This window comes from Oenanthe melanoleuca, chromosome 1 (assembly GCF_029582105.1).
Source record: "Oenanthe melanoleuca isolate GR-GAL-2019-014 chromosome 1, OMel1.0, whole genome shotgun sequence".
NCBI classification, from domain to species: domain Eukaryota; kingdom Metazoa; phylum Chordata; class Aves; order Passeriformes; family Muscicapidae; genus Oenanthe; species Oenanthe melanoleuca.
In genome coordinates this window covers 32,132,633-32,160,322 of record NC_079333.1, presented here as the reverse complement: position 1 = coordinate 32,160,322, position 27,690 = coordinate 32,132,633, and the positions used below count along the sequence as shown (strand labels likewise).

The window sequence follows — 27,690 nt, the reverse complement described above, 5'->3', positions numbered from 1 at the left end:
GCTTTTATGCAAGGGAAGAGCCCATTTTAAGCTGAGGCAGAAATGATGCAGGATGTCATTGAGCAAGTTCAAAGGACTGAGTTTCCATTCTCAGGACAAGTGTACCTAAGGCTGACTTGACTTGATAAAGGACTCCTTAAAGGCTTCACTCCCCAGTCAATGAAACCAGTAAAAACTTTTATTTTCATGCTTTGGGAACAAGTCTTAGTGCTTGGTTACAGAAAGTTACTTACAGAAGCAAGATCTATTGTTCAAAACAGTATTTCTGATCAAGTTAACCTAGGGAACAGAAGGGCCAGCTGGAGCTTACCTACGAGATACCTGGGCACATGTGGCTGAAACCATCACACTAGCAGAAACTGCACTGTCATGAGAACCACTCTGATCACCCCAAAATCCTACCAATTTATGAGCAAATGTGACAGCCTTTGGTGCCAGTAACTTAGACAGCATTATCAGACACCCCACATCTGTTTCTAAGAGAAACAAGATTTTACTCTTATTACTTATTACTGGGAATAATTCTTCTAGCACAGCTGAAGTTCCCAAAAATTCCCTCTTCATTACACTTTCATACAGGAAAAGTTAAAGACTTTTACTCCAAGATTAAGCTCAACAGTCTTACTGCCAAAGAGGGAAATACTGCTGTATCATTTATATGAGTTTGGGACAGGCATATTGGTTGTCCACAAAGTGGAAAAACTTAACCATGCAAGTACCAGCAGGAAAACCATCAGAAAAAATTCAGTTGCCTGATTACCCTTTAAATGAGCTGAAGAAGGAAAATCTGCATTTGGTTTGTGCAACACCCCAAAGCACCACACAAGTATGACACAGTGCTGCCGTTTTTCATCTTGTAATTTTTTCCACTTTAGATGCAGTTTCAAAGAAGTATTTCTACATGGAACACTAGTTTCTTGTTGCAGCCAAGCACTTCAATTAAATAAACCAACATGCAGACTAGTAATTTTCATTTATTTTAATTTTAAATACTGTTCAAGAGTAATATAAAAGTTACTAGTTTGTCTGTTTAGACTAATCGTTGTTTGGATTTTTCCCCTCCTCCCCTCCAAAAACCTCCAGTGGAGTTATTTGATACGTCTTTCAGGTAACACTTCACAAAGAACTCCAAATGACAGAAGTTAAGTTTATGTTTTCCAAAAGAGAGGGTTCTGTGTCAGACGTCTCTGGAAGTTTTCATACCTAGAAAAATAAAAACAACCAAAAGATAACAGCTGCATATAAAATTGTATTTTTAAAAAAGGATACAAGCAGTTTAGTCTACGCAGAGAACATGATAAATTACATCTACCTCACACCCACCAGGAAATTAATAAATCCCAAATCCATTTGCATATCTAGAATATTCACAGTTAGACTTGTGTATTTCACCAAGATGAATTTTGTTAAAGCAGTATCCCAGAGGGGACTCATTCAAGCTCAGTAAAATTGTAAGTTAATTTAGATTGGCTATGTGGAAAATTTCCTTCACTGAAGGGGCTGTCAAGCACTGGAAGTGGTGGAGGCACCATCCTTGGTGGTGTTTAAAAGACATGTGGATGTGTTTTATTGGCCCTGGGTTTGTGGTGCACTCGGCAGTAGGAAGGGAATGGTTGGACTCCATCTTAAAGGTTTGTTCCAACCTAAACAAGCCCATGAATTATAAGTGGCTGTTTTACGCATAACATTTTTTTTGGGCTAGGTAATCAAAGTCTGGGCAGGTAGAAATACGAATCTGAGGCTGGATGGTAATGTTTTAGTAAAATTAAATGAGGAAATGTAATTCTTTAACACATAATGGAAACATGTATGCACACATGCTGCCCTAATTTCACTTTCCATACTCACAAAACCAAGCAAACCATTAACAAACTGAGCATCAGAATTCACTGTTGATACACAGTGAAGAAACAGACAGCATATACAATTTCTGTGCCTTTCTAAAAGAATGAGAAGCCTATAGGCTTTGAGCCACAAAAGTTAAAACCCCCCTTTTAATCCTCACAAACCCAAAATGTAAAGAATTGAAAGGTAATGCCAATAAAACAAAGGAAACCACAAAATGTTCTCCTATACCTTTTAGTTCATATCCCAGCTCTAGTGAGAAAAAGCTGAAGGGTTTTAAACCAATTCAGCCTCAGCCAGGCACATCACAGACGGTATAGCCACATACAGTTTGTGGAGTTTGTAGTTACCTTCTAAACACAAGGCACCTGCATCAAATTACAATCCCAAACAAAACATATGGCTCTCATCAACTACTTGCATATTCATGAGATCTTACTAATGCTAAAACTGTATTCAGATAGTCTCAAACACTGATTTAAAAAGAGCTTAGGTTAATACTGTAGAGACTAAATAAATAAGGCCAAACTGATATGAAAGACATTTTCAGATAACCTAAAGGATTGCCTGCAGTTCACAATTTATCTCCAGATTACACAGGCTATCCCCAGACAGTTATTAAACCAGTCCCTGGAAAACAACTCCCAGAGGGACTTGTATATTTACACTCAAGGATCCTGGTGACAGAACCAGGGCAACATGATTTTGTCACCTCTCACATATTCTTCAACTATGCTGGAACTATGTCTAGGAAAAGACCAAATAAAAGAAATAAGCACAAATTGACAAGTACCAGTGTGCTCCACCTTCCCACAACTCCAGAGCATTTGCATTATCAGCAACACAGTGCAAATGCACATATGTCAAAGGCAACTTTTTTAGAACCAAAAAAGTTTAATTGGTTGCATAGCACTTTTCTAACAAAAAAAAAAAAACAACAAGCTGACAAATAAATATAAAAACAGTGGGCGGGACCTCTTTATACTAGAAAATAAACAACAATTTTAAACACTTCTGCATCATCTCACTGAATAGCATGACAATAGTTCAGTGCTTAGAAATGATGATCTAATGCCTAGAAAAAGTAGAGATTACTGCCATTACCATTTCAGAACTACATTTGCAGGAATAAAAGCTTCAGAAGGATTTGGGGTCATCTGTGCCTGAGTAACAGCAAACGAGGAAGCAAAATTATAGAAGTTATCCAACATCTTCTGAGTGAACTGAAAAAAAGAGAGATATTTTAAGGAAGTTCTTCCTTCAGTTTGAATTTTTGTGTGAAAGTTTAACAGATATACAGCTCCTACATGAAGGAATTTTAGTATTGTCATCTAAAACACAGTAGGAGAGTAGATGGAGTAGGTCCAGAGACAATGATCAAAACATTCTAAGCTTCAGTCTTGCCCTCAGATCTATTTGGCATCCAGAAATCATTTTAAGAATCTTCACTTTTCCTCTCCCTGCTCAATTTCATCCAACTGGGCAAACAGCTTTGGGAAGAACATTTTCTGTTTGTGACAAGGAAGTGTTGCAGTTACAAGAGCTGTCCTTCCCCTCCAAACTGAATAATCAGAACTACTCCAGACTAGGTCAAAGCTGCCATTCCAGCTCCCAGAAAAACACTTGTTAAATGACTGGAAAATCTGCAGTCTCTCTCAGTTACAACTCATCAGACTCCAGTGACAGGGCAATTTCCTCTAGCATTCCCCACAGGAGGGCTGCTGTCCTGGCATCTTTTTCTACATGATCTTGTGGGAAAAAAACCTGAAAGATGCACAGGGCACTGCTCAACTGTAGGACTAGGAAAGAAGAGTGAAAAAGAGGCCAAGAAATAGCAAGCTCTGCATGCAGAGGTGTAGGACACTCCCAGCCAGTCCATAAATATACAAGTCTATGGTACCTCCTTATTTCCCCGATCATTTAAAAAAAAAAAAAAAAAAAAAAAAAAAAAAAAAGTTATGCCTTGTTTTGATGGGAGAACAAGGAAATTTCAATTTCACAGACAGTGAAATGGTGCAGGAAAACTGAGCCTGAGTTAGTAAATGCAGTCTTGTGCTCCCCTCTGACAAAAGGAGCAGAAGAAATGACATCCCAGAACCTACCCTCAGTCTGATCCCACTCAGAACTCTATGGCTTTGTCCTACTTCTTTTTTGTACAAAAGTTTATATACATAAAAAAGACATATTAATTCATAAATCTTCATAAAACTTACTAAAAATGTAACAGGAGAGCAGCTCCTTAACTTAGGGTAGCGGTAGATGATTTTGCCATTAAAAGAATTCTTTTATTGCTATAATATAGCAGTTCCAAAGAGCTGATGCCAAATATTAAATGAAAGCAATTAGTTAACACAAATATGCCAAATATTAAATGAAACCAATTAGTTAACACAAATATGCTCCCAGCCATATATGCTCTTCCTCTGCAATCTACTCCCTCAAAGGTTTCCTTCCACTCTGACCTCACATATTTTCTCTGTAGGAGTAAGCAGTACTTTACCCTTCGGGTCAACTGCATTCCTTGAAGGAAATTACAATTTCAGTTAAGATGCTCACAGTTATATGCTGCTCTTTTTTCACAGAAAGGTTCACTTAACTGAAAATAACATTTGTAAAAATGTTATGCAATCACGAGTTGGTTTTTTTTTTCATTTTAAATACTACTGCCAGAAAAATCCATGAGCTACCCTGCAAATGACCTGACGTGGCATGTTATTCCTCATAACTTAACTACTGCTATAATAAAAATTACTGGAATCAGAAATATTATTTAGGTGCCCTTTGCCCCTCACATCTCCAGAAAATCTCAGTTAACTGCACTATACAAAAATAGCTGTTTGTCAACTCCTTGTCATGCTAACTTTCTGCAAGAAACACGACGTATTTGAAGATACAATGTGTATAAACTGCCAAAGAACATCAGCTACAGTATCAGGATTACTGTATAATTACCAGTCTCCCTCAGCAAGCACCTGGAAAGAAAGGGAGAACATAAAAAAGGCCTGAAGAAAAGCCTCACCAACTGCTGAGATATTAAAAAAAAATGCCAGAGCCATCAGTGTTAGGGAAATCAAGACCCACGATGCAGGTCTAGTTTGCCTTGGACTGCTGTTAACTGCCAACTAATTGGGAGGCTGAGGACTTACAGAGGTTCAAACTCATGGACAGGCTGGGTTAAAAAATGGCACGTACTATAGCACAAGGCCTGATCCACAGAGAAGGCACTGGGGAAAAACAAATAAAGTCTTTCTGTGGGAAAGGGGTAATTCTGTAGTTTTGTAGAGCTACATCAGATGGATTTCTCCAGGAAAAGTGGCACACCTGAATATCTCTCTGCAGACTAATTTCTGACTACACCTGCAAGACTACGTACTTAAGTTTTAGCACCTACAGATCACCAAAGATCCACTCTCTCTTACATGTATTTGTCACAGCTGCTCCTATAAGAAGTATCATAAATAACTTTACAGTATAGTGACACTGACACAAGTGACTGTCTTGGCCCCATGTCACTGAGCATGCAAATTCCAGTCTTTTACAGGAGACAGTTTTTCACTGCAATAAAAAGCAATTTCATAGTATCAAAGCATCCAACCAAATGATTTGACAATTATTAGGTTGGTTGCAATGCTACTGCTACCCTGAGCAGCATTCCCCTCCCCACTCCCCAATTAGTGCTTCAGAGGCTCAATTCTTGAGACTTCCATAGCAAGAGAATTTCTGAAAACGGAATGTCCAGGCTACCTCTGTGAATGAATCTACTGATGATACAGCAGCACTTGCAACAGGAGTCTGCTGGGCCAGGTTCTCCAGCAGTTCCACTGAGATTCCAATCTGAGCCACTGTTGGCGTCTGTGGGAGGTTCATGGCACCAAAGGGATGCTGACTTCCCTTTCCTGAAAGCACCAGGAACAGCACACGTTAGGTTTGGCACACATGTAAAGGCTGTGTAACTTAAACCACCGTGTTTTTCCTGTAGAAGGGATTCCCCAGCTCCCATCAGAGGGAACTCCCTGTCTCAGGAGACAAAGAAAAACCAGTCCAAGCGTAGGCACAAGTACACACAAGCACAACAGATGGAACAGTGCTATTGGTACATTTAAAAAGCACAACAGATCATAAGGAAATTTCTAAAAAACAGAAAAACATGACTTTACAGCTCCCTACGAAGTAAATGGATTCAAGCGGGAATACGATCAGTGAGTGAAAGACAGCAGAACCTTTCTCTGCAGGAACCAAGCTTTTAATTCACATTTTGGCAATTGCAGATAAACAGGAAATATGCAGCACTGCTGCAGTTGTTTGATTCACTCGTTAAAGCCAGGTTCTAGTTAACCTACTCTGAAAAAATAGAGAGAACTGGTGTATGAACTCTCTGACTCGGGGAGGGCTGGGCAGCCCCAGCTCTCATCTGATCTGTTAAAACCCGCCAAAAGCAGCAAAGGTTAAAGAAAAAGTCAAGGAACAAAAAGGCCTCTGACTTTGCAAGTGGCATAAAGAAAACAAGAAACCATGCTCAATCTGCATGACACAAACACAGGCATCATCCCAGACCTCTGCCCTCACTTCTGACCTTTCTCAACTCATACTTTCTGTCCCAGCTTCAGCTAAAGTCCCTGCAAACAAGGACAGATACTCAGAGTCACTTAAACCATGTACTCTTTTGTCAGCATCTCTAAAGACAAATGCAGCAAAGGGCTGTGGGACTACAGTGCTATCAGTAAACAAACACTAATACTACATCTGTGCTTGTAAGAAGACAATAGTCAAGTACCCTCAACACAGAGGCAAGATTTCAGCAGCACTCTGGCCTCTTACTAGCAGGAGAAAGCAAAGCTAATCAAGAGCTATCCTGCAGATTAGTCAGCACTATCTTGAACTGCAAGAAAGGCTAATGGAGATCAAAAGCACCATCTGATTTAGACAAAAACTCAGCCAGCTCAAAAACAGTCTGACAAGTTGAACTGAGATCAAGACTGAAGACCTCAGGAGCTCAACCATTTGTCTGCAGAGACACAAAGCACAAAGAAGCAAACAGTCAACCCATATAGAGAGTACACTCACAAACCCAGCACCCTTTTCAACTGAGGCAAAATGCTATTCCTCACTCCAGATCCTACAGCTGCAATCTAGTGCTACCGTAGGAGTAAAGCACTCCTATTAAAATGTTATTTTATCACAAGGTAAGTAAGAAGAGAGTTCATCTCTTGAAATACTATTTAGAACCTCTTCTGAGAAATATCATAGCTATGTGAGCTCAGCATTTGCTGATGATAAATGCTTCCTTGATACAAGCTATCAGAAACCCAAGTATCAAGTTCATTACTAAAGAATCCCAATAGCAACAGAGCTGGTACAAGTTTTGCATCTTGTAACATCTTCACCAGAGAAACTGACATTTCAATAAAAATGTAACATCCTCAACAAAAGACTCTGTTACAAGGCATGATTACTTTAGACAGTCATGATACAATGAAACACATCCATTTCATTCGCTTTACATGAACTCCCCACAGAACCACGGCCTTGGAAAGATGTCTGCCTAAAAGTGTGAAATAAAAGCATCCATTACCATCCTTACACCAGGAGAAATACACTCCACGTTTTCCATGCTTGGCTCTTGCAATTAGCACTCCAGAGTAGTAGAGAATGTTAAACAGTATTGAAATACAAGCTCAGACTTTTGCATTCAGACTCTACACTCTCCAACACATCACATCACTGCAGAGCAACTGCTATCAAAAAAATATTTTTCTATCTGTTTCTTTCCTTTCATTGAACCCTTAATTCAATGATTGAGCCATCATTATTTTTCAGCCCAATCACAACAAAACCCTTACCCATGCATAGGCCTCATATGCAGACATTACATTAGAGCATAAACAGCATCACAGCAGAAAAGTCTGTCATGGAAAAGGCTCTGCTGTAACTCTTACACCACTTGTGAACATACTTCCAGTAAGGCTGCAAATACAAGTCCAAAGTTTGTTTTCTATTTCTACCACCCCTTCAGGAATAACTGAAAACCAAAAAACCTTACAATGCCAAGGTAGGGAGCATTTCTAAACCCTTTCTTTATGCACAAACAAATGAAACTCTGCAACAACCACTGCTTCCCAGAGAGCTGACAGGGACACACCTTTGGTGCTCTCAACCAGGTATTAAACCCAAAATCCAGCGTTCAAGTATCAGTAATGTCTCTCGAGGGTTCCAGCTCTCTGTTACAAAGTCTTGTCCACCTTAAAATTGCTTATGGCCATGGAAACTTAGATTGTGTAGCTTAGACTAAGTCCACAGTCAGAGCTAAGATGCAGACAATGGGAATGGCAGAGCCCTCTGTTGCTCAAATCAAGCACAGCAGTGCCTCAAGGCACTGCAAATGTGTTTAGCTATGCCACTGAGTTCTTCCTTGAGAGCAGCCCTTACTGGGAAACTATGGCTAATCATGCAAAAAGCATCTGAAAATGCATTTTGCTCCAAAGCTGTCTGACAGCACACACCAGTGAGTCTTTCAAGCATGACAAACATATGCCAAAAGCACTGGTGATATGCTTTACTGGTGCACTAACCACACAGCTTTGGGATACACAAAACCATGTCCTCCCAAACCCTTCCTGCAGCTGCCTCCCTCTTCTGAAGAAAGCCCATATTTTTGAGGAATGGGTATGATCAGAATTAATTTTGCTCTGCAGCTTGAGGGCCCTTATCTCAATCCTCCTGCCACATCCAGGACTGACTTGAAAGAAAGCATGCCATGTTATGAATGAATACATTTTAGCAGAGCTAAATTAACACTTAATTAAACCGAGATTCAAGTTAAAATGACTAAATCCAAGCCTACAAAAGATTGTACTCCTTTATGCAACACCTTAAGCTACTTGACTGGTGTATCTGTCCCTTTCATAAGACAAAGGTGTTCCACTGGAATGTCTCATCATTTTTATACTGCACACAGCAAACCCCTCATGTATTTAGGACAGCACACACACACAGACGCACAACCACCCCCCCTACTCAATGTACCAAAAGCACTAAAACATTTGGAAAGCTGCTTTCCAATGAGGACACCCTCTGTTGGACAATTCTATAGAGCAACTGCCCCTGGCTGGGTAGTGCCAGCTGTCAGAAATCACTGCCAGGCTCCACTCCCTGCAAAACCTGTCTGTGCTACAAAGAATACAACTGCTTAGCAGAGGAAGCTGAAATAAAATGCTGCTGGCATGTCTAGACAAACACTTAAAAACATGGCAGGGAAGCTACAGGATCATTTTTCCTCTATGCAGAGGACAAAAACACATCAAGTCAACTTCAAAGAATTTCTAGATCAACACCACACACAACAGAAGACGAGACAGAAATTTCAAAAGGAACAGTAACACACAGACAGACTTCCATGAAGCTGACAGGCTGTCTCTAGTACATCTGCACAAGACTATCTGAAAACACAGAGCGTGCTGCCTTGTTAAGTAGCTTTTTGTTCAAAGCAACCCCCACACATTTATCTCTTATGCATTCAGGAACACATCTGTTGTATCAATAGCTATGTTCTACCAGTCTTACCAGATTTCAGACCAGAAATTTTGAAGATGGCACTTGGCTTCTCATTAGTGACAAACCCCAGCAGCTGCCACACTGCCATCCCACTCTGGTCTGGGTAACAAAAATAGACAGATCCTCCCATTCCATCTGGAAATGGTATAGTTCCCAGCATGAAGACCACTACATGGTTGATGTTTTCATAGTCTGGTAAATCAAATACAAATTTGTCTTCAGCCACTTGTTGGGGTGCAGCTTGTACCTAAGAAAACAAAACCTTTATTAGTATTAACACCTTTTTCATCTTCATCTGTCCGTGAATTTCCTTTTACAGATATACACCTAAAGTGGTACATAACAAAAAAAAGTGAGGAACGTACTAGCCTAAAGAGCAAATAGCCAGATAGAAGTCAAACACAGCAGAAGAACAACTGCAAAAAATATTACCAGAAAGACACAACAGTCTTGTTCTACCTGCACTGAACACATATCCCACCCGGGACTACAGGATCAGAATACCTTCGCTCCCCATGTGCGTAGGAGGAAAATAGGGTGCAGAAGAGGTTGCCAAGTCACTAAGAAGTGGCTGTTGACCACCTGGCTGGCACAACCCCAGGATCATGGAAACCTGTTCACATAGGAAATACAATAGACCTTGAGAAAGGCAGCAGAAGGATGGCTGAATGCCAGAGCAAAAGATACCCTCCTCTTTACCCGAGATGCCACATCCTTGCAGCCAAGGCACAATCTAGCCTTAAAAAGCTTCTTTTAAGCTCCCAGCTCGTCTCTGAGGAGACAACACGGACCGGGGGATGGCAAGCGCCTCCCGGCAAGGACGCTCGACAAGGCAGCTGCCTGTGGGGACGCGGAGCCGGCCGAGCGCCGGGGCCCGGAGGGGCCGAGGGCCCTGCGGCTGCTCCACCCCGCCCCCGAGCGGGTTGAGGGCCCCGCCCGGGCCCGGGCAGCGCTCACCAGCCTGCCCGCCACCAGGCAGCCGAACATGGCGGCGGCCGGCGAACCCCCTCAGACGCCGCGCTACTCCCGAGCCTCCATGAGCGCCGTCCCCGGAAAGTCAACACGCCCCGCTCACCCCGGCGCCGCTGAGTCACTTCCGCGGCGCCGCCACCACGGACTACAACTCCCGGGGCGCAACGCGCGGCCGCGCACGGGTGGTGCGGCCGGGTCGCGGTGGAGCATGACGGGAGATGTAGTTCTTTCGTGTCACCGCGCTGATGTGCGTGTGAGGCAGCGCCGCCCGGCCCAGTGCCCGCCCAGCCCCGCCGCCGCCTCAGGAGCTGTGGGCAGGAGTGTCCTCAGCAAAGGTGCCCCAGAGTCTTCTGCTCTTGTGCTTTAGCTAGGCTGAGTTGCAATACAGCCATGATCAGGGCGTCTGGGCATGGGATGAAACCAGACAGCAGAGTAAGAAAGTGAGTAGGGAGTCGAGGAGAAGCAGTTCATCTGCCAAATCTCCATAAATTATGATAAAAGTTTCCCTCAGCTCAAGACGCAAAGATTGTTTTTCAATCTCTGTTTACAGGGTGGTTCCCTTGTAAGTTAGTGCAATATAAGCTGTACCCGTGTTCTTTTGGCTGAGGGAAGCTCCTCTCCTTCATTGCTTGTGGTCTCGTGTGTCAGAGCACAGGCTGGCTGTAAACAAATCATTCCTTACTTAGACCGGGAACAGTGTTCTGCACTTTCTACAGAAGCCATTCTTTTAAATCTTATGTTTAAATCTCATGTGTCTTGGTGTTCACACAGGTATTTTAATTCATGCTTCAATCTTAATCATGCCCGTGTTACTATTTCTGCCACAAATCTTCATGGAACCTCTCCCCCTTTTCCATGCCGGTGTGCTGCTATGGACTCTGAAAGCCGTGATTGACCCATCTCTGTTGGGAATGTCAGGGTCTTTCCTGCAGCCGGGATCACATTTGGTGGCCAGTTTCTCCTGTCCTCGGCCATCCCAGGCTCTGGGCACTGCCCCTGTGGCTCACGGCAGAGCTCTGTCACAGGGGAAGCTCCCAGGGCTGCTTTTGTTGCCCGCTTTGTGGGAGTAGAGTTTTAGCAAAGGATTGTGCTGCCTTCCCAAATGCTAGAGACTTAAACATAATGAAGACCCCAGTGCCTGCTGCCAGATGGAGTAACCAACCCTTCCCTTGCAGTGTGAACATGTGAGGGAATCACGAGAGCAAGACCTATTAAAAATGTTGATGCTAGCCCACGGTTATTTGTACAGGCAGGATGGAATATGTATTTCTGCCTGATTAACCTCTTGCATTTAATAAGAAGCCCAGGTGTAAGAAGTACTGAGGCAATAGTGCAGAACTGCTTAGTCCCAGGCCTCATTTTGGATTTGAACCTTTGCAAGTGAGTTCTCCGCTCGGCAGGTGCTTTTCCAGCTGGCCCTGATGAACTGGAAAGAAAGAAAGAAAGAAAGAAAGTGTTTTAAAGCTTGAGATATTGCAAATTAGTGGAGGGTGGCCAATCTCTGCAGTGCAGCCACCGAGACACAACAAGAAATCTGCTAATTAAGCAAGAGCTCATCTCCCATTGCCAGCTTGCTGCAAACCTCTGAGATTATACCATGTCCAAAAGGCTCAGGGCAACCTCCTTTTGCAGCCTGGTCTCAGTAGGGTTCTTGTGTACTCTTTCTTAGGCATGATTTTTTTTATTTTTAATTTAAACCTAATTATTTACTATTTATTTAAACTTGTGGAGGTTTCTGTGCAATGACAGCAGCAGAGCCATTGCTGCTCCCCCTGCCTACAGCTAATCTCAGCCTGTTTATGAAGGTGCTCTAGAATTTCCTTGTGACACAGGTGTTCACTTGCACCCCTACTGAGATCCATGCCTTAATGCCATGAAAAGAAGTTTCTATTCCTAGGAGAGGAAGAAACCTCAGGCAAGTTGAGTTCAGATTGACACAAAACTTCACCCATATGGTGGTGGCTGGTGTGCCAGAATATGGGCTGGGATCCCACCTGAACACAGACCAGAAGCATCTACAAATGTCTGAACATGCTTGCAGTGAGGTGTGGATGCTGGATGAACAAGAATTGTGAAAAGTAACTTTTTTCCTGAGTAAAAAGTAACTTTCTTATACTACTTTTCACATTAGTCCCAGTTGCAAAAGCTTGTAAAATATTCATAGGTGTTTCATTGTTCTCCTTTCCTCTTTCTCTGGATTTTTTGTTTACCAGTGTATTTTTCTGCTGTCTGTCTAGTCTCCAGCCTGTTAAGGATTTCCTGAACTTATGTCATTTGCATGTTTTCTAGCCTGAGGAGTTGTAGCCTTTGTAGTCATTTATTGTGTGGAAGTTGTTCCATGTTCTTTGATAATTCTTGTAATTTCTTGGTCCATTTCCCCCAGATTCACTGCAGGGGAGCAGCCAGCCCTGCAGGCAATTCTAGCTGTCAGCAGTCAGGAAGGCTCTGGACAATCTGCCCACAGGTGCACATCTCTCCCGTTTTGGGAAGGTGGTAAAGCTCTCATTTTTGGCCATGTGAGATAGATGATATAGAGGAGTGAACTCTTGACCTCTTCACCTGACTTAGCAAGCCTGGGATGTTTCAAGAATTGCTTTCTCTGTGTAGCTGAGGAATCTTAGAGCTTTAGCTTCTTGAGAGCATGCATGAGGCTGCTGCTGGGTACCAGGAGTAGGACTGAGGGCATTTGAGATAGTGGAAATGTTTGATAAGAAGGACAAGGTTATGTAATGGAGGAGAAGGAGCTGCCTCCTGGGACAGAGGAGGAACAAGGTTAAATGGAGCATGCAGGAATGTGATGTCAAATGGTTCAGGGTCAGTGACTCTAAGATCACTTCAGAAAGAGATTTTAATTGTCTTTGTGCTGAGCAGTGGCCTGTATTTGTTGTGCAGCTGCTTTCCTCAGTGCTGTTGACCCATAAGTGTTAATCTTCTCCGTTTTGAAGTCAGGGAGCATTTTGTTTACAGAAATAGTGATTGTGAAAAAGTTACCAGATAAATCTACAGAGGTTGAATATTTACTTGGAGACTGGAAAAAAAAGCCAAAGTGCCCAACTTAACTGCATACTCTTTTGAGTATGTTCAAATAACTGCATAAAGCAATCAAAATCTGGAGACAGTGAACACAGGTGCAATTGGTGGCACTGTTTTATATTAAAACATTTTAATTTGCATTATAATTTTCCACTATTATGACCTCTGTTTACCTGCTTTTCAACTTTTCCAAACACTAGCCATTAGGACTAAAGTTCTTTTCAGTATGTACTTTCATTAGTTTATATTTTTATATATGTAAAAGTTTCAGCCAGAATGTTTCTGTTGTTTCCAAGACATGGGTCAAAAAATGCATTGTTTTGCTCAAGGTAAAAAATTAAAATTTGGACTGCCTGTTCTTTCAGAAGCCCTAATTTTCTCATGTTGTAGGAGGAGAGACTTGCAAGTTGCTGGCAGATAGTCTTGAGTCAGAAAAGATGCTGTGAAAATAAGCTCACCTGTATCTAGATGTGAAATTTTTGGAGAATCCCAGTTTGTACATGCTCAGGAGAAATTTATGTAGTGCCACAGGTTCCATCCATGCTGAACAAGTTGCACTGGGCTGCAGAAGTTTGTCTGTAGTTGCCTCAAGGTTGAGCACCAAAGCAAGGAGAAAGTATTGAGCACTTCTTACCCAATCTAACAACCTGAGGGAAGTACTTAAATTGAAAACAGTTTCCTTCTTTCTAGACAGTGGCTTCTCTAAGGCAGGAGCTGTCTTCTGAAAGAGCATCTTTGTTGCCAGTTATTAGAGAAGACATTTGGCAGTTTATCCATTTAACTGAGGAGCCTCAATTACATGGGAATTTTAGTGGGAGGAATCCAGTCTCTTCTCCAGGTCACAGTGCTGGTGTTTAGGTATGATAGGAGGTACAAGGGAGGAAAGGAGGACTAGTGAAGATGGGGGAAGGCAGAAAGGCAATGGGTTTCAGCAGAGGGCAGGAAGGAGGAAGAATGTAGTTTACTTTTCAGTAGTGCTGATTTTTTTGAGATTTGGGAAATGGTTTTAAAACCCTGGGCAAATGAAAGAGGTGATGACTGGTTTGGTCACAAAAATGTGACTGGCATATTGACCTTGCATGACCTCTTCTTTGCCAGTGGGAGAGAGGAAATTGGTGCCTGTACTGTGAATTTTATTTCACTTACCAGCAACCTTGAGGCCTCTGTTAGGGTTATCTGACAGCACCTGACTATGGTTCTGAGAGAGCTTTAGCTATGACAGAATATTTGTAGAGTGTGGGAGATCATGTAATCTGTTCCTCAGAGGACTTTTTGGGACTTGAGTTCCATGGGTGTCTTACTGGTCTTTGCTGCATATAGGGTCTCTGATTCTTTATGGAAAGAATTACTTTGTATTTATGCTGAGACTGAATTTCAAATTTTTTAAGTGAATGATACTTTATCACCAGTAGATGGTGATAAAATACCAGGGTTTGGCATTTTACAAACCTGTTTTGTCAGAAATTGAGACTGGCTATGGTTGTATCTGCTGAAAAACTGCTCTGTTCAATTTAAACCCTAATCAGGATGAAACACTTCATAAATATATTAATGATATGTCATTAACTGGCAGGCAGTGAACTATACTTTCAGGATCAAAACTAATAATGGAACAGATAAACCAAATAATCCCAAGGACCATCAGTCTCCTGCTTACCACACACACAGAGATACATGTCCCCAAGACCTGAGGTACAAGCAAACCAATCTTTTTTTTATGCAGTCTGCATTTGGAATTTAAAACCAACATCACAACAAAATAATCTTTTGTAGATCACTATGTAAGGATTTTTTGAAGACATTTCTATTTGGTTATGTAAAATCTCATTAGAGACCTGCCCTGTTTGAGTGTCTCTCCAGGCATGTTTTAACCACTTCAAATGGACAAGTCTGGCTTCTTTAAAGTTAGCAGTTTAATTCTGTTTTATCTAAACTTGTTTACATCCTTCTTTTATGCATGAATAAAAAGAAACTAGCATACAACTACTTAAGGAAAAAGTTTCAATTGATTTATAGCATAAGCAAGACACTTATTCTCTGGACTTAGGTTTGTGTCTTCTGCTTAACTGTACATGTTCATCACTCCTCCTGTTAAAGTGTTTTGCTTCTTCAAGTTGCTTGCTAAGTATTTCCCAAACTGTTTTAGGCATAATAATCTGGATCATATTAGATATAATGAATATCTGGATTGTATTCAATATTAGATCTGCTAACTAGGGATATTGTGGATGAAACAATGGGTAAAAGAAACACAGGACAAAGTGACAGTCCAGCTTCAAGTGGTGGTGTTCACCTACAGCACATATGGAGGCTCCTCATCCTTAGTTCTTGCTTGCACTGTCATGTCATCTGCAGCTCATTAAACTCCTTTTTTCAGCTTTTGGTGATGGCCAATCCATGGTGTTCCCCTTATAAGAGTAGTCACAAGAGTCAGCAGATCTTAGGTGCCTGAGATCCTCTGATACATCAAAGATGGGCAAGGCATCAAAGATGGGCAAGGCATGGCTCACTCCCAGTGAAGAAAACTGCTTCTCTAGGAGCAGGAGCTTTCTACCTTGTGTGATGTTTATGTTGCTATTCTGTGGCAAAATTGCCCTGTTTTTCTTCAAGTCTGAAAGAAATGAGTAGGAAATTCTACATCACGACTGAGTTCACTGCTGGTGTTGGGAGAAGGTGAGAGGAATATGCAGCTACTTGAAGGTGAGGTGTGAGCTGATCTTGAGGGTTATTCACAGGACTGCAGGTGATTGACTTTGCTTGTCTTGGTCTGTTACAACTTGACATTGAGACATCATAGCTGAGCATTTCTGAACTCATTCTGTCCCAGGTGAGAAGATAACCTCCTTGTCTTTCACTTCACAGCACATAGTCAGGTAGACCATGACAGCTACCTGTCTGAAGTAACACATACTTTCTGGCTTGCTCTGTATGGAATGGACTAAGCTTCATCCTCGTGCTCTTAGTAGTTAATTGCACAGGTTGTTAACTCCTGCTCCTAGAAACTGTAGTAACTCTTCATCATACCTGACTGTATTTTACTTCCCTGTTCAGAATGGAGAACCTCTCTGCATGGTCATTTGGCTGTGCTTAAAGTCTTCAGCTTTGCTGACATCCCTCCCACTACTGTTTTTATGGTTCTCACTCATGACTGCAGACAGCTGCTGTCTTGGTGGGGCTAACCTGGATGTCCAGAAAGGTCTCATTACCTTTCAAAACTGTCCAAGTTCTTTTTGTTCAGTCCCATCTCACTAGATACAATAGGGGTCAGATTAGCGTCAGTGTAAGCTGAGGTGCACTTAGATTGAGGATTTGTGCTTGCTGTTTGTGCAGGCTGGAATGCTTCCATGAAGGACAGGTGTGAGTAAAAGCACCACCTACTCTCATTATCATGCTAATAAATCAGCTTTATACAATACATATATTCCTATATTTGCAAGCAGAAATGTGGCATGAAGGGTGTGTTTTATTCAACCCAAAAGAATTTTTTTTAAGAAGAAAACTTGCTTTTATGAGTTGGTTGCATAGAACTTACCAGTGAAAATATAGCCCTTCTTTATGAAAGCAATCTAATGAAGTTCTGTCAGGGTTACAGGATTTCCATATTTTAAGACTTGATCCATAGTAACTAATCTCTGCCTATCTGCTGATTAAAAGTATGCGTTAGAAATGTGGTTCGCCTTGGCTTCTAGGATTTGGAAAAACATACTGAGATACATGATCAATCCCAAGACACCCTAAAATTCTTCAATTCCTTGTAAGTTCAAAGGCTATTATGGTACCCAGCAACCCTTGCATGGATGTCTGGAAAAACACCAAGGAAAAAAAGAAATGGTTTTTCCTTTGTGAAACCTTATCTGCATTTCAGACAAGCAAAGCAGGACAGACCAAGGCTTCCTACACAGTGATGGAGAAAGGTCATAGTGCTGAAGGATGGGTGGGAAGTATTACACATCTGTAGGCATTGGCTCCAATGAGATGTAGTAGTTTCCATCAGGGGAGGTTATTCTCCATGTTTGCCCAAGCTGCCTTCTGAATACTAGTCTTGTGCTTCTGGGGAGATTTGTAAATTAAAAATCTGCACTACCACAGTGCTCATTAAACAGTTTGGTTGGTATTTGTGTGCTGGACACAGAAAGAATCAGCCTGAGTTCAGAATTGCTTTCAGTTTTGCAGCCAAATTGTGCATCGCTCCCATGAAGACACTTTGATTACTTTCTAGTTCATTTTTCTTGTATCCCAGCCAATCCCACTGAACAATCCCTCAGAGTTCACTATAACCTAGCTCTGTTTTAAACTGTGGGTCTGTATTTCAAATACAGGCAATGTTATTTAAGAATTTGCATGCATCAGTCCAGTGGAAGAGATGGACAGTCTCACCCAGCCAGCATTTATAACCTCCCCTGGGAAGAAGTGATGCTTTTTCTCCCTCATCTGACAAATCCCTGTCCTGTCAAAGATGCTGTAATTGATCTTTGTCATTAAATTCAATAATGTCCAAATTTACAGATCTACCTTGTTTCAGGCTAATGCAGATAAATGAGGTTCATGGTAAAATATTGACTTTTACTTGGCACCTATGCACCTCAGCACTTTATGCGTTTGATTAACATACAAGCAAGGCTGTAAAATCAAATAAATGAATGCAAGGAGGAATGTTTTATTCTCTTTAAATGATATATGAGACATAGCTATTTATAGCAAGAGGTTGGGAGAGAAATGTAAAGCTAAGCCAATTCTAGGACTGCTGATACAGGAGATTCAGTGAAAAATTGATATTCATATGAGGAAACTTCTGTAGGGAAAGTCAGAACACCATGTAGTGATGTAAAGCTCATTTATTTGTGCCTTGAGACTTGGGTCTCTACCTAGTGCAGCCAAACATTACATAAGAAGCATTTTTAAAAAATAAGGCACATGTTTTTAATGCTCAGTTACTGGAATTCCTTGCTAGGGACTGTGATAGATCATTTATATGGAAGTCTTTAAGGCAAGATTTTATACTTCTCTGCAGGCAATGCTGCAGCTGAGCCATGAATGCTGGACTTACTAAAGAAACTTCTCCAGCAGATGATCATTATGCAGGAGTTCAGTCTGGATGGTCATGCTGGTCTCTCTATGGATGTGGCTCACTCAAATTAGAAAATGCTTATTATGCAAATGCTGTGATGAGTTCAAGCTACTAAGAAACACCAGATATTTTAACAATTTAAGAGAGAATGGCCTCAGAGAGATGATTCCCTTGAAAAAGTGTTTATCCACTGCAAGGAAAACTGCTCAGATCTCAGTGAACCCACAGCCAATGGAATTTTCAAACTATCTCACTTGAGCACAGCAAAAAATACCAGCTCATTTCAGACTTATTCCCTCACGATGCAAAATACATATGCATAGTGATCCATGCAAAATCACAAAAGCTCTATCAAGGGAAAATCATTAACAGATGAGAAGGTTGCTGTATCTCCGGGAATGCTGCATATGAAACATCTTCCTCCAAAATTATGAGGACAATACCATAATGTGAAAAGTGTGACCAATATAAACACAGACCATTGTTTGTTTCCTTGCTGTCAGAATCATTGTGGATTTGGACAGGAACCACAGAACCTTGTTCAGCTTTCTTTTGGAGAGGGGAAGGGTTTTTAGCACAGATGCATTGGAAAAATGTCTGAATGGGGAACAAGCAGAGCAGTTTTCCTACTAGAGCAATCCAGAACTAGATCACTGTGGGGTACTCTGATTTCAGACTGAACATTGTTTCATTGCAGATACTTAGCTTGCTCCCAGAACAGAATCAATTTTCAGAATTAGAAACTTTTATTTTGGAATAAGGAGTCCACAAGGGAAGATACTGCAGAAGAGCACTCATCCACCTGTGTATTTTGGCTGGGCTGTAGTTGCAGAGCATCGTAAAACTCTGAAACAAAATGCTGTAGTGGCACTGCTTCTTTCTTCCTCTTTAGTTATGTGGCTGCCCTGTGCTCCAGAAAAACTTTCCTGGATCTTTTTCTCATACTGCCAGTCTCTGAAATAAGGAGTACCTAGTTAAAATTCCTCTCTGACTTCAAACTATAGGAAAAAGAGAAAGTTTTCAGAAGGTCTCCTCTGGAACCCATTTTTCAGGTAAGTGTCTCTGCAGTATCTTACCATAAGGTTTCTCTTAGTCATAGTGTTGCTTCTGAGGATTTTGCTGCCTGTTGGATTCCCCAGCTCTTACAAAGGGGAAGTGACTTTGCTTCAGCAGGGAAGTTATGATATCTTGAAGTGTCACAGGAGTCAGCATCATTTTCTCTTCTTAAGTTAGGAATGAGATAGCATTACCCAAATGGATCCTGGGAGGTGTGAGTACATTACCAGGTCTGACAGAGACATCTGTGAATCCTAGAGCAAATTCATGGGATCCATCCTGACTACCAAATGTAGACAGCTGCTGAGTCACAGGATTCAGTACTCTGGGCTGCCTTTACAGCTAGTGGAAGGAAATGTGTGCTTTCATCTGAGCTATTCCAGGTGTTTGCCACAGGATGCAATACCCCACAAAGATAAAGTGCCTGTTTCTTTCCACCTGTTACAAAGCTAACCCAGAATGACTACCCAGGTAGAGAGGTCTAAATGTAGAGGTGTACAGTTAAGTGAATTAGATGGAAGCTCTCTTGTCTTTTTAATACATTTGATATAAATGTGTGTCTTTAATTGTAATCCTCAAAGAGGGATAAAAGGGTGTGAACATGGATCATATGCTCTCTTAGAGAAATGGGCTTCTGATCAGGACATTGAGAGGCTCCGAGAAGGATTATATAATTTTCTATCAGGAAAAATGTTTAACAAATCCTGAGAAGTTTTGTAAATTTATGTGTGGGGAAAAAAAGAGAAAGTCTGACAGTCCTTCACACAGTTTGTTTCAAGGTCATCATAAATTAATTTTGGAGAACCATGGAATCAGTTGTGTATGTCCAATAAATTATGGAAGGTAATTAAGCTATTCATTTTAACGTCAGTGCTGCACTTTAGTGTCCTTGTGGATCTGCAGCACTGTGTGCTTTTTTTGCAATAAAAAACTTGGATAGACCCATTAGTTTGATAAAGGTATTGGTGGAATGCTGTCATGTGATTTTCTTCTGTGAAGAGTTACTGCAATTAGTTCTGTGAGCAAATAAATCCAAGTTGTTACCTTTATTTTACAAACAGAAAAGCAAGACACAATAGGGTTTCCATTGACAGCAGTGAGCTTTGTATCAGGATGGAAATGTTCCATTCAAGATGTCAAAAAGTTTGTGGCACATTTGGGAAAAGAAAGCAGAAAATCCAAATCTCATTGGATGCAAAAGGGAGCAGAGATCATGAGGATGAGTTAAGATGGCAGATTGCCCTCAAGCTTGTGTAGGCCTTGTCTTCTGGTTTAGATCACAGGTGTACTAAGGGCTAGAATATTGAGGCATGCATTAATTTCAACTGGTGCACTTTTGCTTGTGTTTCTGGCTGTAGTAACATCCCAAACACAATTGCAACCGAGTTTCATAGAGAATAGGGACAGGAACCAGGCAGTCTTCTCACTCCCTGGGTTCTCAATGCTGACCTGATGCACAGCCAGTGGTTTTCTGAATGCCTTGGGTGCCAATCCACTGCAACTGCAAGAGGATTTGACATCTAGGAACTGTTCTGCACGGTATTTGTAGTGTGCAAAAAAGGTATATAAGGGTGATGTGAGCAGAAGGAGAAGCTAGTATAGAAATGATGCTGGCAGAGATCATGTGGATGTTGGGATTCACAGGAGTGCCTTCCTGGTGTGCTAGAGACAAGCTGATATCCAGTGGCAGTGAATGCCTGGTTAGTGACAGCACACTCACAGTACAGACATTTCACCTGCCTGGTAGCTGTCCCTCAGACCCTGACCTCCTCCAGTTGCTGGTATCCAGACCTAAGAGCCTCTCAATCTCATGGCTGGCAAACATCAGCTAGGGCCAATAAAACTCAAGTTCACTGGTGGATCATGCACACAGAGGGAACAGGGACCATGCTCACACAGCTTGCTAAGGAGAGAGTTTAGGTGTGATGTTGTGGTGGGGACTGGATGAAGATACTGACCAGCAACATGCAGGTGGCCTTTTCTGTCTTCTTTTTCCTCTGTACACACTTGCTCCTCCTAGATCCTGCTAGTTCTCTCTTTTTCCCCACTTTTGATCTTTCCTCTAAATATCCCTCTAAACATATGTTGTGTATCTTTCTAGAGTTCATTTAAAATGTCCTCTAATAAATTTTACACAGTCTTCAAACATTCTCTGCTCTTATCCCCATGTCTCCCATAAGTCTTACACAGCTTAAGGCAAGAACCTCTTTCAGTTTATTCAGTTTTCCAGGGAGAGAGTTTTTTTTGGCTGACACATCTTGGAAGGTCCTTGCATTCAGGTACAGCCAAATTTGCCCAAATGCAGGTGTAGTCTTTCTGGAAATCTTTTTCACCAGTACTTTCAGCTGCTTTCTGCTGTTTATGTCTGAAGCTGAGCAAGCCTAAATAGTACTGTTCACCTTCTACATGTGATTTTTCATTTCATAGACCATTATTATCATTATTATTATCATTCTTTTGGCTTTTTTTAACAAACAGAAGTCCTAGTTTATTCAATTTTTCTATGTACAGAAACTATTCTACATCTTCCTCATTGTGTCTGTGCATTTCCTTGTTTGTCTCTCATCCAGCTGAGACAGGATGAAGGTGCAGTACTGGCAGTGGAATTTAGCAGTGTTCAAATAAAGGAAAGCAAAAGGGCCTTAAACTTTCCAGGACTGGGCTGCTTCTGCCCTAGTTTGGTCTGAAAAAGTTCACTTAAAGTTAAAATAAAAATAAGGACAAAATACCCAAGTGAATAACATCATCTTCATCATGACCCCATTAAGGTTAATAAAATGTTAAAATGAGGCAGTGCTCACTCACTGTTTTATTTTTACTTCATTGCTTTTTCCTACCAGCAGTGCATCAATAACTTGCAGTATATTCTAACTGATTGAACAAAAAGTTATATTTAATTGGGAAATCAATGAGCAGGAATAGGGCACTGAGGTCATATAGATTGTATCATCCTGACCAATCTAACTCACTTGCCCTTTGAGCTGGTCTTTCATCATTATATTTCACTTGCCAATTCCTCAACAGTCTTAATTATGGGCACAGCAATTTGTCTTCAAATATCACACTACAGTGAAATCTATGCATCAATAAATACAGCTCAAAAGTGGTTTTCCACACTGCTAGAGACTTAATTGCTTCTATGGTTAAAGCAAATGCTGTCATTCTTTACATTTGTGGTGCTTTTCAACATCTTCAAGTGACTGGGAGCCATTCAGGATGGCTAAATTAAAGGAAAACATGTATTTGAATATGAGGATTCATTCTGAGTAATTTTTGACACTTTATCTGTACAGAACATTCTTCCCAGTGCTGCAGTTGAAGCATGGCTAAGAAATAGCAGACAAGACTTCAGAAAGAATAGCTGTTGTCATTGGAAAGATCTGCTGGCTGTTCAGTTTCTGACTGCCTTTTTTAAACACCAGCTATATGCAGGGGAAGTGGTGAATGCCACGTTTACAAATTTTGCCCAGTCTAGGAAAACTAGCTTTTTCTTTTCAGTAAAGTGCAATTTTAGTGCTGTCCTTGTGTTTGCCCTCTGGAGAAAGCAGGAATGTGGGAATACCACTTGGAAAGCATGGAATGCAAGTAAGGCTTAAAAAGTCGCGTGAGCAAGAGTAGTGGAGAAGTCCACAATTGTGGAATATATTGGCTGGGATCAGTGGCATCCTTGCAGGATTTCACTGAGTTACTGCAGCCAACCCTCCAGGTGATACAAAGCATCTGTGTCATTATTGTGCTGTTCTCTTTGCATACAGTATCTCTTGTGCTCCTTGATTCCTAAACCAGTATTGATTTCTGAGTGGCTGTCAATATTTTTTTGCCTTTATAAAAGGTAGCCTAAGTCCTCCTAGAAGAGATTCTGGTATCTCTTCTGCCTGATATTGTCTTACCAAGGGTGGATGGGACAGGGGCAGATCTAGGGCCACTCCTACCACGTTTCAAGTGTGCTCTGGCTGCTGGCATCTCCTGATGCCATGTCTTCCAGGAACACCAGCTCAGTTGCTTGAGAGAAGGGTTTCATGGGAAGCAGAGTGCTTGGGTGATTAATTTAACCTGGAACCCATGAGATGTTCCAGTCCACATTGTACTGTGGATGCAAATAAGGAATCAGCTTTGGGGCAAAGAACTCAGCAGTGTGCTCAAGGGTGGAGAACAAGATCTGAGCATTCTTGTTATCTCAGCTCCTTGCCTGCAAGCAAAGATGGTAATGATCCCTTCTCTCTTGGTTTTTGGCTGCCACTTCAGAAACAGACGAAGAAATATTGTTTAGAGTTCTTGGTTTCTGACCTACTCTACAGTATTTTCAGCAGTAGTTTCTTAACAGTATGTGAGTAATTGGTCCCATTTTATGCCACTTTCTAATATCTGTTTGGCATTTATATGAGCCAAGGTCAAATCCTAGATCTTGACAGAACTGAAAAAACATTCCTTAGCAGGCACATGTTTTTCTTTTTCTTTATCTAAAACTTCAGTCATGCAGCTGAGGAACCTCTCCTGACCAAAAAGTTTTGTGGAAACAGGTCAGTGGTTGAGAAAAGTTTCAATTTTGATGCTTCATACTTTTCTGACAAAACCACTCTGTTGAGGCATTTTTTGACAAGCTGTAAATTGTATCTCTGAAATCTAGAGAAATTTGTTATCTTCTGAGGATTATTTTCTGTGCAAAATGTAGCATGATCTGAGCTGGTGCTACAAGAGCATCTGGAATACCTGATTCTAGAAAAGACATGTAGAATGATCCTTAAAAATATTTTTTCAAATGAAGATTCTATTTAATGTCCAAGATATAGTCTCTGAGCCAAGCAGAGCAGAACTATTGAATAACTATGCCATTGTATGCATAAATATCCAGAAGGTAAATTGATTATATCTACTTTAGACATAATGGAAATAAAGCTACTATAATTGAACATTTTCACAGGTTTTGATGTTCTTGGCTTGGAGAGAAAATATCTCAGCTTCTGCTTGGAAGATTATCTTGGAAACCTATCTGCCCACATAGGGATACTGACAAGACATACACTTTAGGAATACCACAGCACAATCTCAGTGCCTCAGCATCTATCAGTCCCCAAAGTCTGTCACAAAAATTGACAGCCTCAGGAGAAGTTTGTGCCTTGGCTGTGTATTTCAACTTTGGAAAGCCTTTTCCTGTACTTCTCGTACATAGAACCAATGTGTCGGACTTACCTCAAATGATGCTCATGCTTATCTCTAAAAAGAATTTTAAAACTAACTTCTTGCTATAGGGGCACTGATACTGTAGAATTTCATCCCTAATATATTCACAGTGTATTATCAAGGATATCAAGACCAGTACTTGCATTCTCATGCTCTGAGGTTTAAGTGTTGCCTGCAAAAAACCTCAGAGTAGCGTGAAGTCTGTCTCCAACTAGACACACACCATCTAATCACTGTACTTGCCATGGGAAGTGGTGGAATCCACAGAAAATCAGGCAGCTGGTCAGAACAGGCAGGAATAATCATAGAAGCACAGGATGGTTTAGGTTGGAAGGGACCTTAAAGACTGTGTCATTCCCACCCACCCTGCCATAGGCAGGGACACCTTCCACTAAACCAGTTTGCTCAAATCCACACCCAACCTGGCCTAGGTCTACATGATGGTAAATATTGACTTTTGTCTAAGATTTCAGGCACCTTCCAAAGTTGCTCCTTTTTTTTTTTTTTTTTTTTTTTTCTATTTTCTGAGTACTTATGCCAGTGGTTCCCAGCTTTACTGTCCAAAATGCAGCAATGTTGAGAGAGCAACACATTGTGTGCTGTGTCCCAATTTGAGCTGTGTATTCCTGGGGACCTCAAGAAGCAGGGGATCCCACAGCTACTGAAGGATCTTGTGGTGAGCTTAATGACTCAAATTCCAGGGATGGGGATTGCATTCTACATGAGTAATGTATTTGTTTGCACCAGAGCTCTAGCTGATACACAAAAGAAAACAGGTACTTCTTTGTCTTTAAACCCCTGTAGTTGGTCCCCCCACCTCTGCACCCAGAAAGTACTTATTGAAATGGTGCACCACCAGATATTTGTCTTGGTCTTCTCTGGCGGAGGAAAACACCCCATATGCATGCCCCATTTTTCTTCTGTGTTTGGTCACAAAATCTTGTGTTCTGTGATCTGTTTCATGAAGCTTTTCAAAGCAGGGAGTTTTGTAGGCTTTGTACAACTATTGGAGCTATTATCTAGTTTGTTTTGTTTTGCTGATGGGGATTTGGCTAGATTATCTCCCCTCATCACATAAACCCTAGCTGTACATTTTCTATGCATGACTGATATGGTGATATATCATCCTACAAAAGCTGGAAAAGAGTGCTTTTTGACTTTGCCCTGAGCAAACTGACCTTCCTAAAAATGAAGCTTTGCCTCTGTGAATGCTGCTTGAGTGTTTCCTTTGTAAGATAATACTTTGCATGAGTTACAAGCTCTGTAGTTGTGTATTGCATTTTCCCTCTATAATCTCCTTGAGGAAATAGCAATGGTTAAGTGTTCATTTCTTTTACAGAGTGTAGATCTGATTATTTTCCAGTCAATTCAGAGTTTTTCCTGAGGTCTTTTCTGCTAGTCACAGGCAGTGAAATAGAGCAAAATTGTGAAGGATATCACTGTATACAGCTAATGGAGAAATGATTTAAAAAAGAAGTCACTTTTGCATGCAGACATTGCATCCAGATGTAGTAGGGATTATACAGATTTATATGGGGTTCTACATTTAATTAAAAAACTGCTAAAATGTGAAGGTGGGCACACATATGCAAATGAACTGAAGTAATGTTTTTTTCTACTTGTTTTCAGGGCAAAGATTAAGTAGGGCTACTGCTTCACCAGAACATTTCTTGAGACCATTATCAAGTTCTGGTGCAATTCCATTATGCCCGTCTTGCCCACCTATAGTCAATGGCACTACTCATGCAATAGCTCTAGTGATTTCAATAATGTATATATTTGCCACCAGTATACAGAGAAATTAGAGTAGCAGAAAAAAGCTGTGGCAGCACATAGAGAAAAGAGTCTTTAAATATGATTAAATAGATTATGGGTTAATTCTGAGCTTCCTGAGCTGGTGCATATACAAAGACCACTTTTACTTTTAGGGAAGTGTGTCCTTTTCACACAGCTGAATGAAATCAGAGTGGAAGATCAAATGATTTTTCATGCTGAATTCAAAAGCAGGAAGAAACAACCTTAAGAAAATGAAATGAATGGAAAATAAGTTCATTTGCAAAATGCAAAAGAGAAGACTCTCCATATGGAGGGCTTATACTGTGAGAATGCTTATGTTCTTCCTGGAATGGCTATGTGGAAGTAAAAAGGAGGAGCGTGGCTTTAAACCACCAGGAATCTTCAAAGAAAATAATCAGCTGAGAAACTGAGCAATGAAGTTGGTGGTGGCAAGTAGTAAAAATCTTTGAAGAGCTCCAGTCCCTCTCCAGTAACAGAGGAATTTGTGTAGTTTAATCATCAGCAGATGTTTCCCATAAAATCCCACTCTCAGTTATGCACTCAACCATCTGAAACAGTCCCAGGTCCCTCATATATCTTGATTACATGAAAATTTTCTATGATTTGCCAAATTCATGCAAACATATCCACCCCTGTGCCATTTGGAAAATGGGAACTGCACCAATTGCTGTTAAAAAAAGTGATGAATGAAGGTAAAGTTTGTGTTCAGTGCTAGCTCCCTCCAGGAGGTTTTGAAAGGTTTTTATTGCTATTGCTGAAGCACTTTCAGCAATGTAGAATGTTTTGCTCAATCTCCGGGTCTCATAGTCCACATCCCTTAACTCAGGGACAATCAAATGTGAAAATCTTTTCTTTGGCAAAAGCAGAGAAAGAAAGCTACTGTAGTTCTTTTTAAAGTATCAACTCTTCAGCATGTATCAATGGTGGCTGAAGCTGAGGCAAGATCCAGGCTCTCCTGCCTCCTGCCTACGTTCTCCCTCTGCACCAGCTGGTGTGGGTGATCTCTTTGGGATGACCTGGATGAGCTGGTCAAGCATTTGTATTTGTGCAGCGTGTGTAAAAGAAGTAGTTGAAAGGGAGGAAAGCTGTCCTCACCATTTCCTTTAGTGGACAGAAAAAGCAAAGCCCAAGTTAAACCTAGTTAGTGTTGCAGTACTGGTAGAGGAATGCAAGGAGATGGTTCCAGT

At 41.1% G+C, this 27,690-nt stretch overlaps 1 protein-coding gene across 4 annotated transcripts; it reads right to left on the bottom strand.

The window, feature by feature from the left end:
• Positions 1–964: 964 nt before the first annotated feature.
• Positions 965–10,513, bottom strand: HIKESHI (heat shock protein nuclear import factor hikeshi). 4 transcript variants are annotated; one of them, XM_056495725.1, is made up of 6 exons: positions 10,354–10,465; positions 9,901–10,009; positions 9,406–9,588; positions 5,590–5,741; positions 2,950–3,068; positions 965–1,203 (listed from the first exon to the last, which is right to left on the bottom strand). In XM_056495725.1, the coding sequence occupies exons 1-6, from the start codon at positions 10,381–10,383 to the stop codon at positions 1,149–1,151; spliced, it is 648 nt and encodes a 215-aa protein (XP_056351700.1). In that variant the 5' UTR covers positions 10,384–10,465; the 3' UTR covers positions 965–1,148. The 4 variants fall into 4 exon arrangements, with proteins under 4 accessions (XP_056351700.1, XP_056351711.1, XP_056351720.1 ...); XM_056495736.1 differs by lacking the exon at positions 9,901–10,009 and having other exon boundaries at positions 9,406–9,643; positions 10,354–10,513; XM_056495745.1 differs by lacking the exon at positions 9,901–10,009 and having other exon boundaries at positions 10,354–10,454.
• Between the last annotated feature and the right edge of the window lie 17,177 nt (positions 10,514–27,690).

What these genes read in the sequence shown, in the direction of transcription:
- HIKESHI (XM_056495725.1), bottom strand. Translation starts at nt 10,383, where the DNA reads ATGTTCGGCTGCCTGGTGGCGGGCAGGCTG. An exon ending in TACGCACATGGGGAGCGAAG is followed by an intron (nt 9,589 to 9,900) that starts GTATTCTGATCC and finishes TTGATTTACCAG; the next exon opens with ACTATGAAAACATCAACCAT. An exon ending in AATTTCTGGTCTGAAATCTG is followed by an intron (nt 5,742 to 9,405) that starts GTAAGACTGGTA and finishes TGGTGCTTTCAG; the next exon opens with GAAAGGGAAGTCAGCATCCC.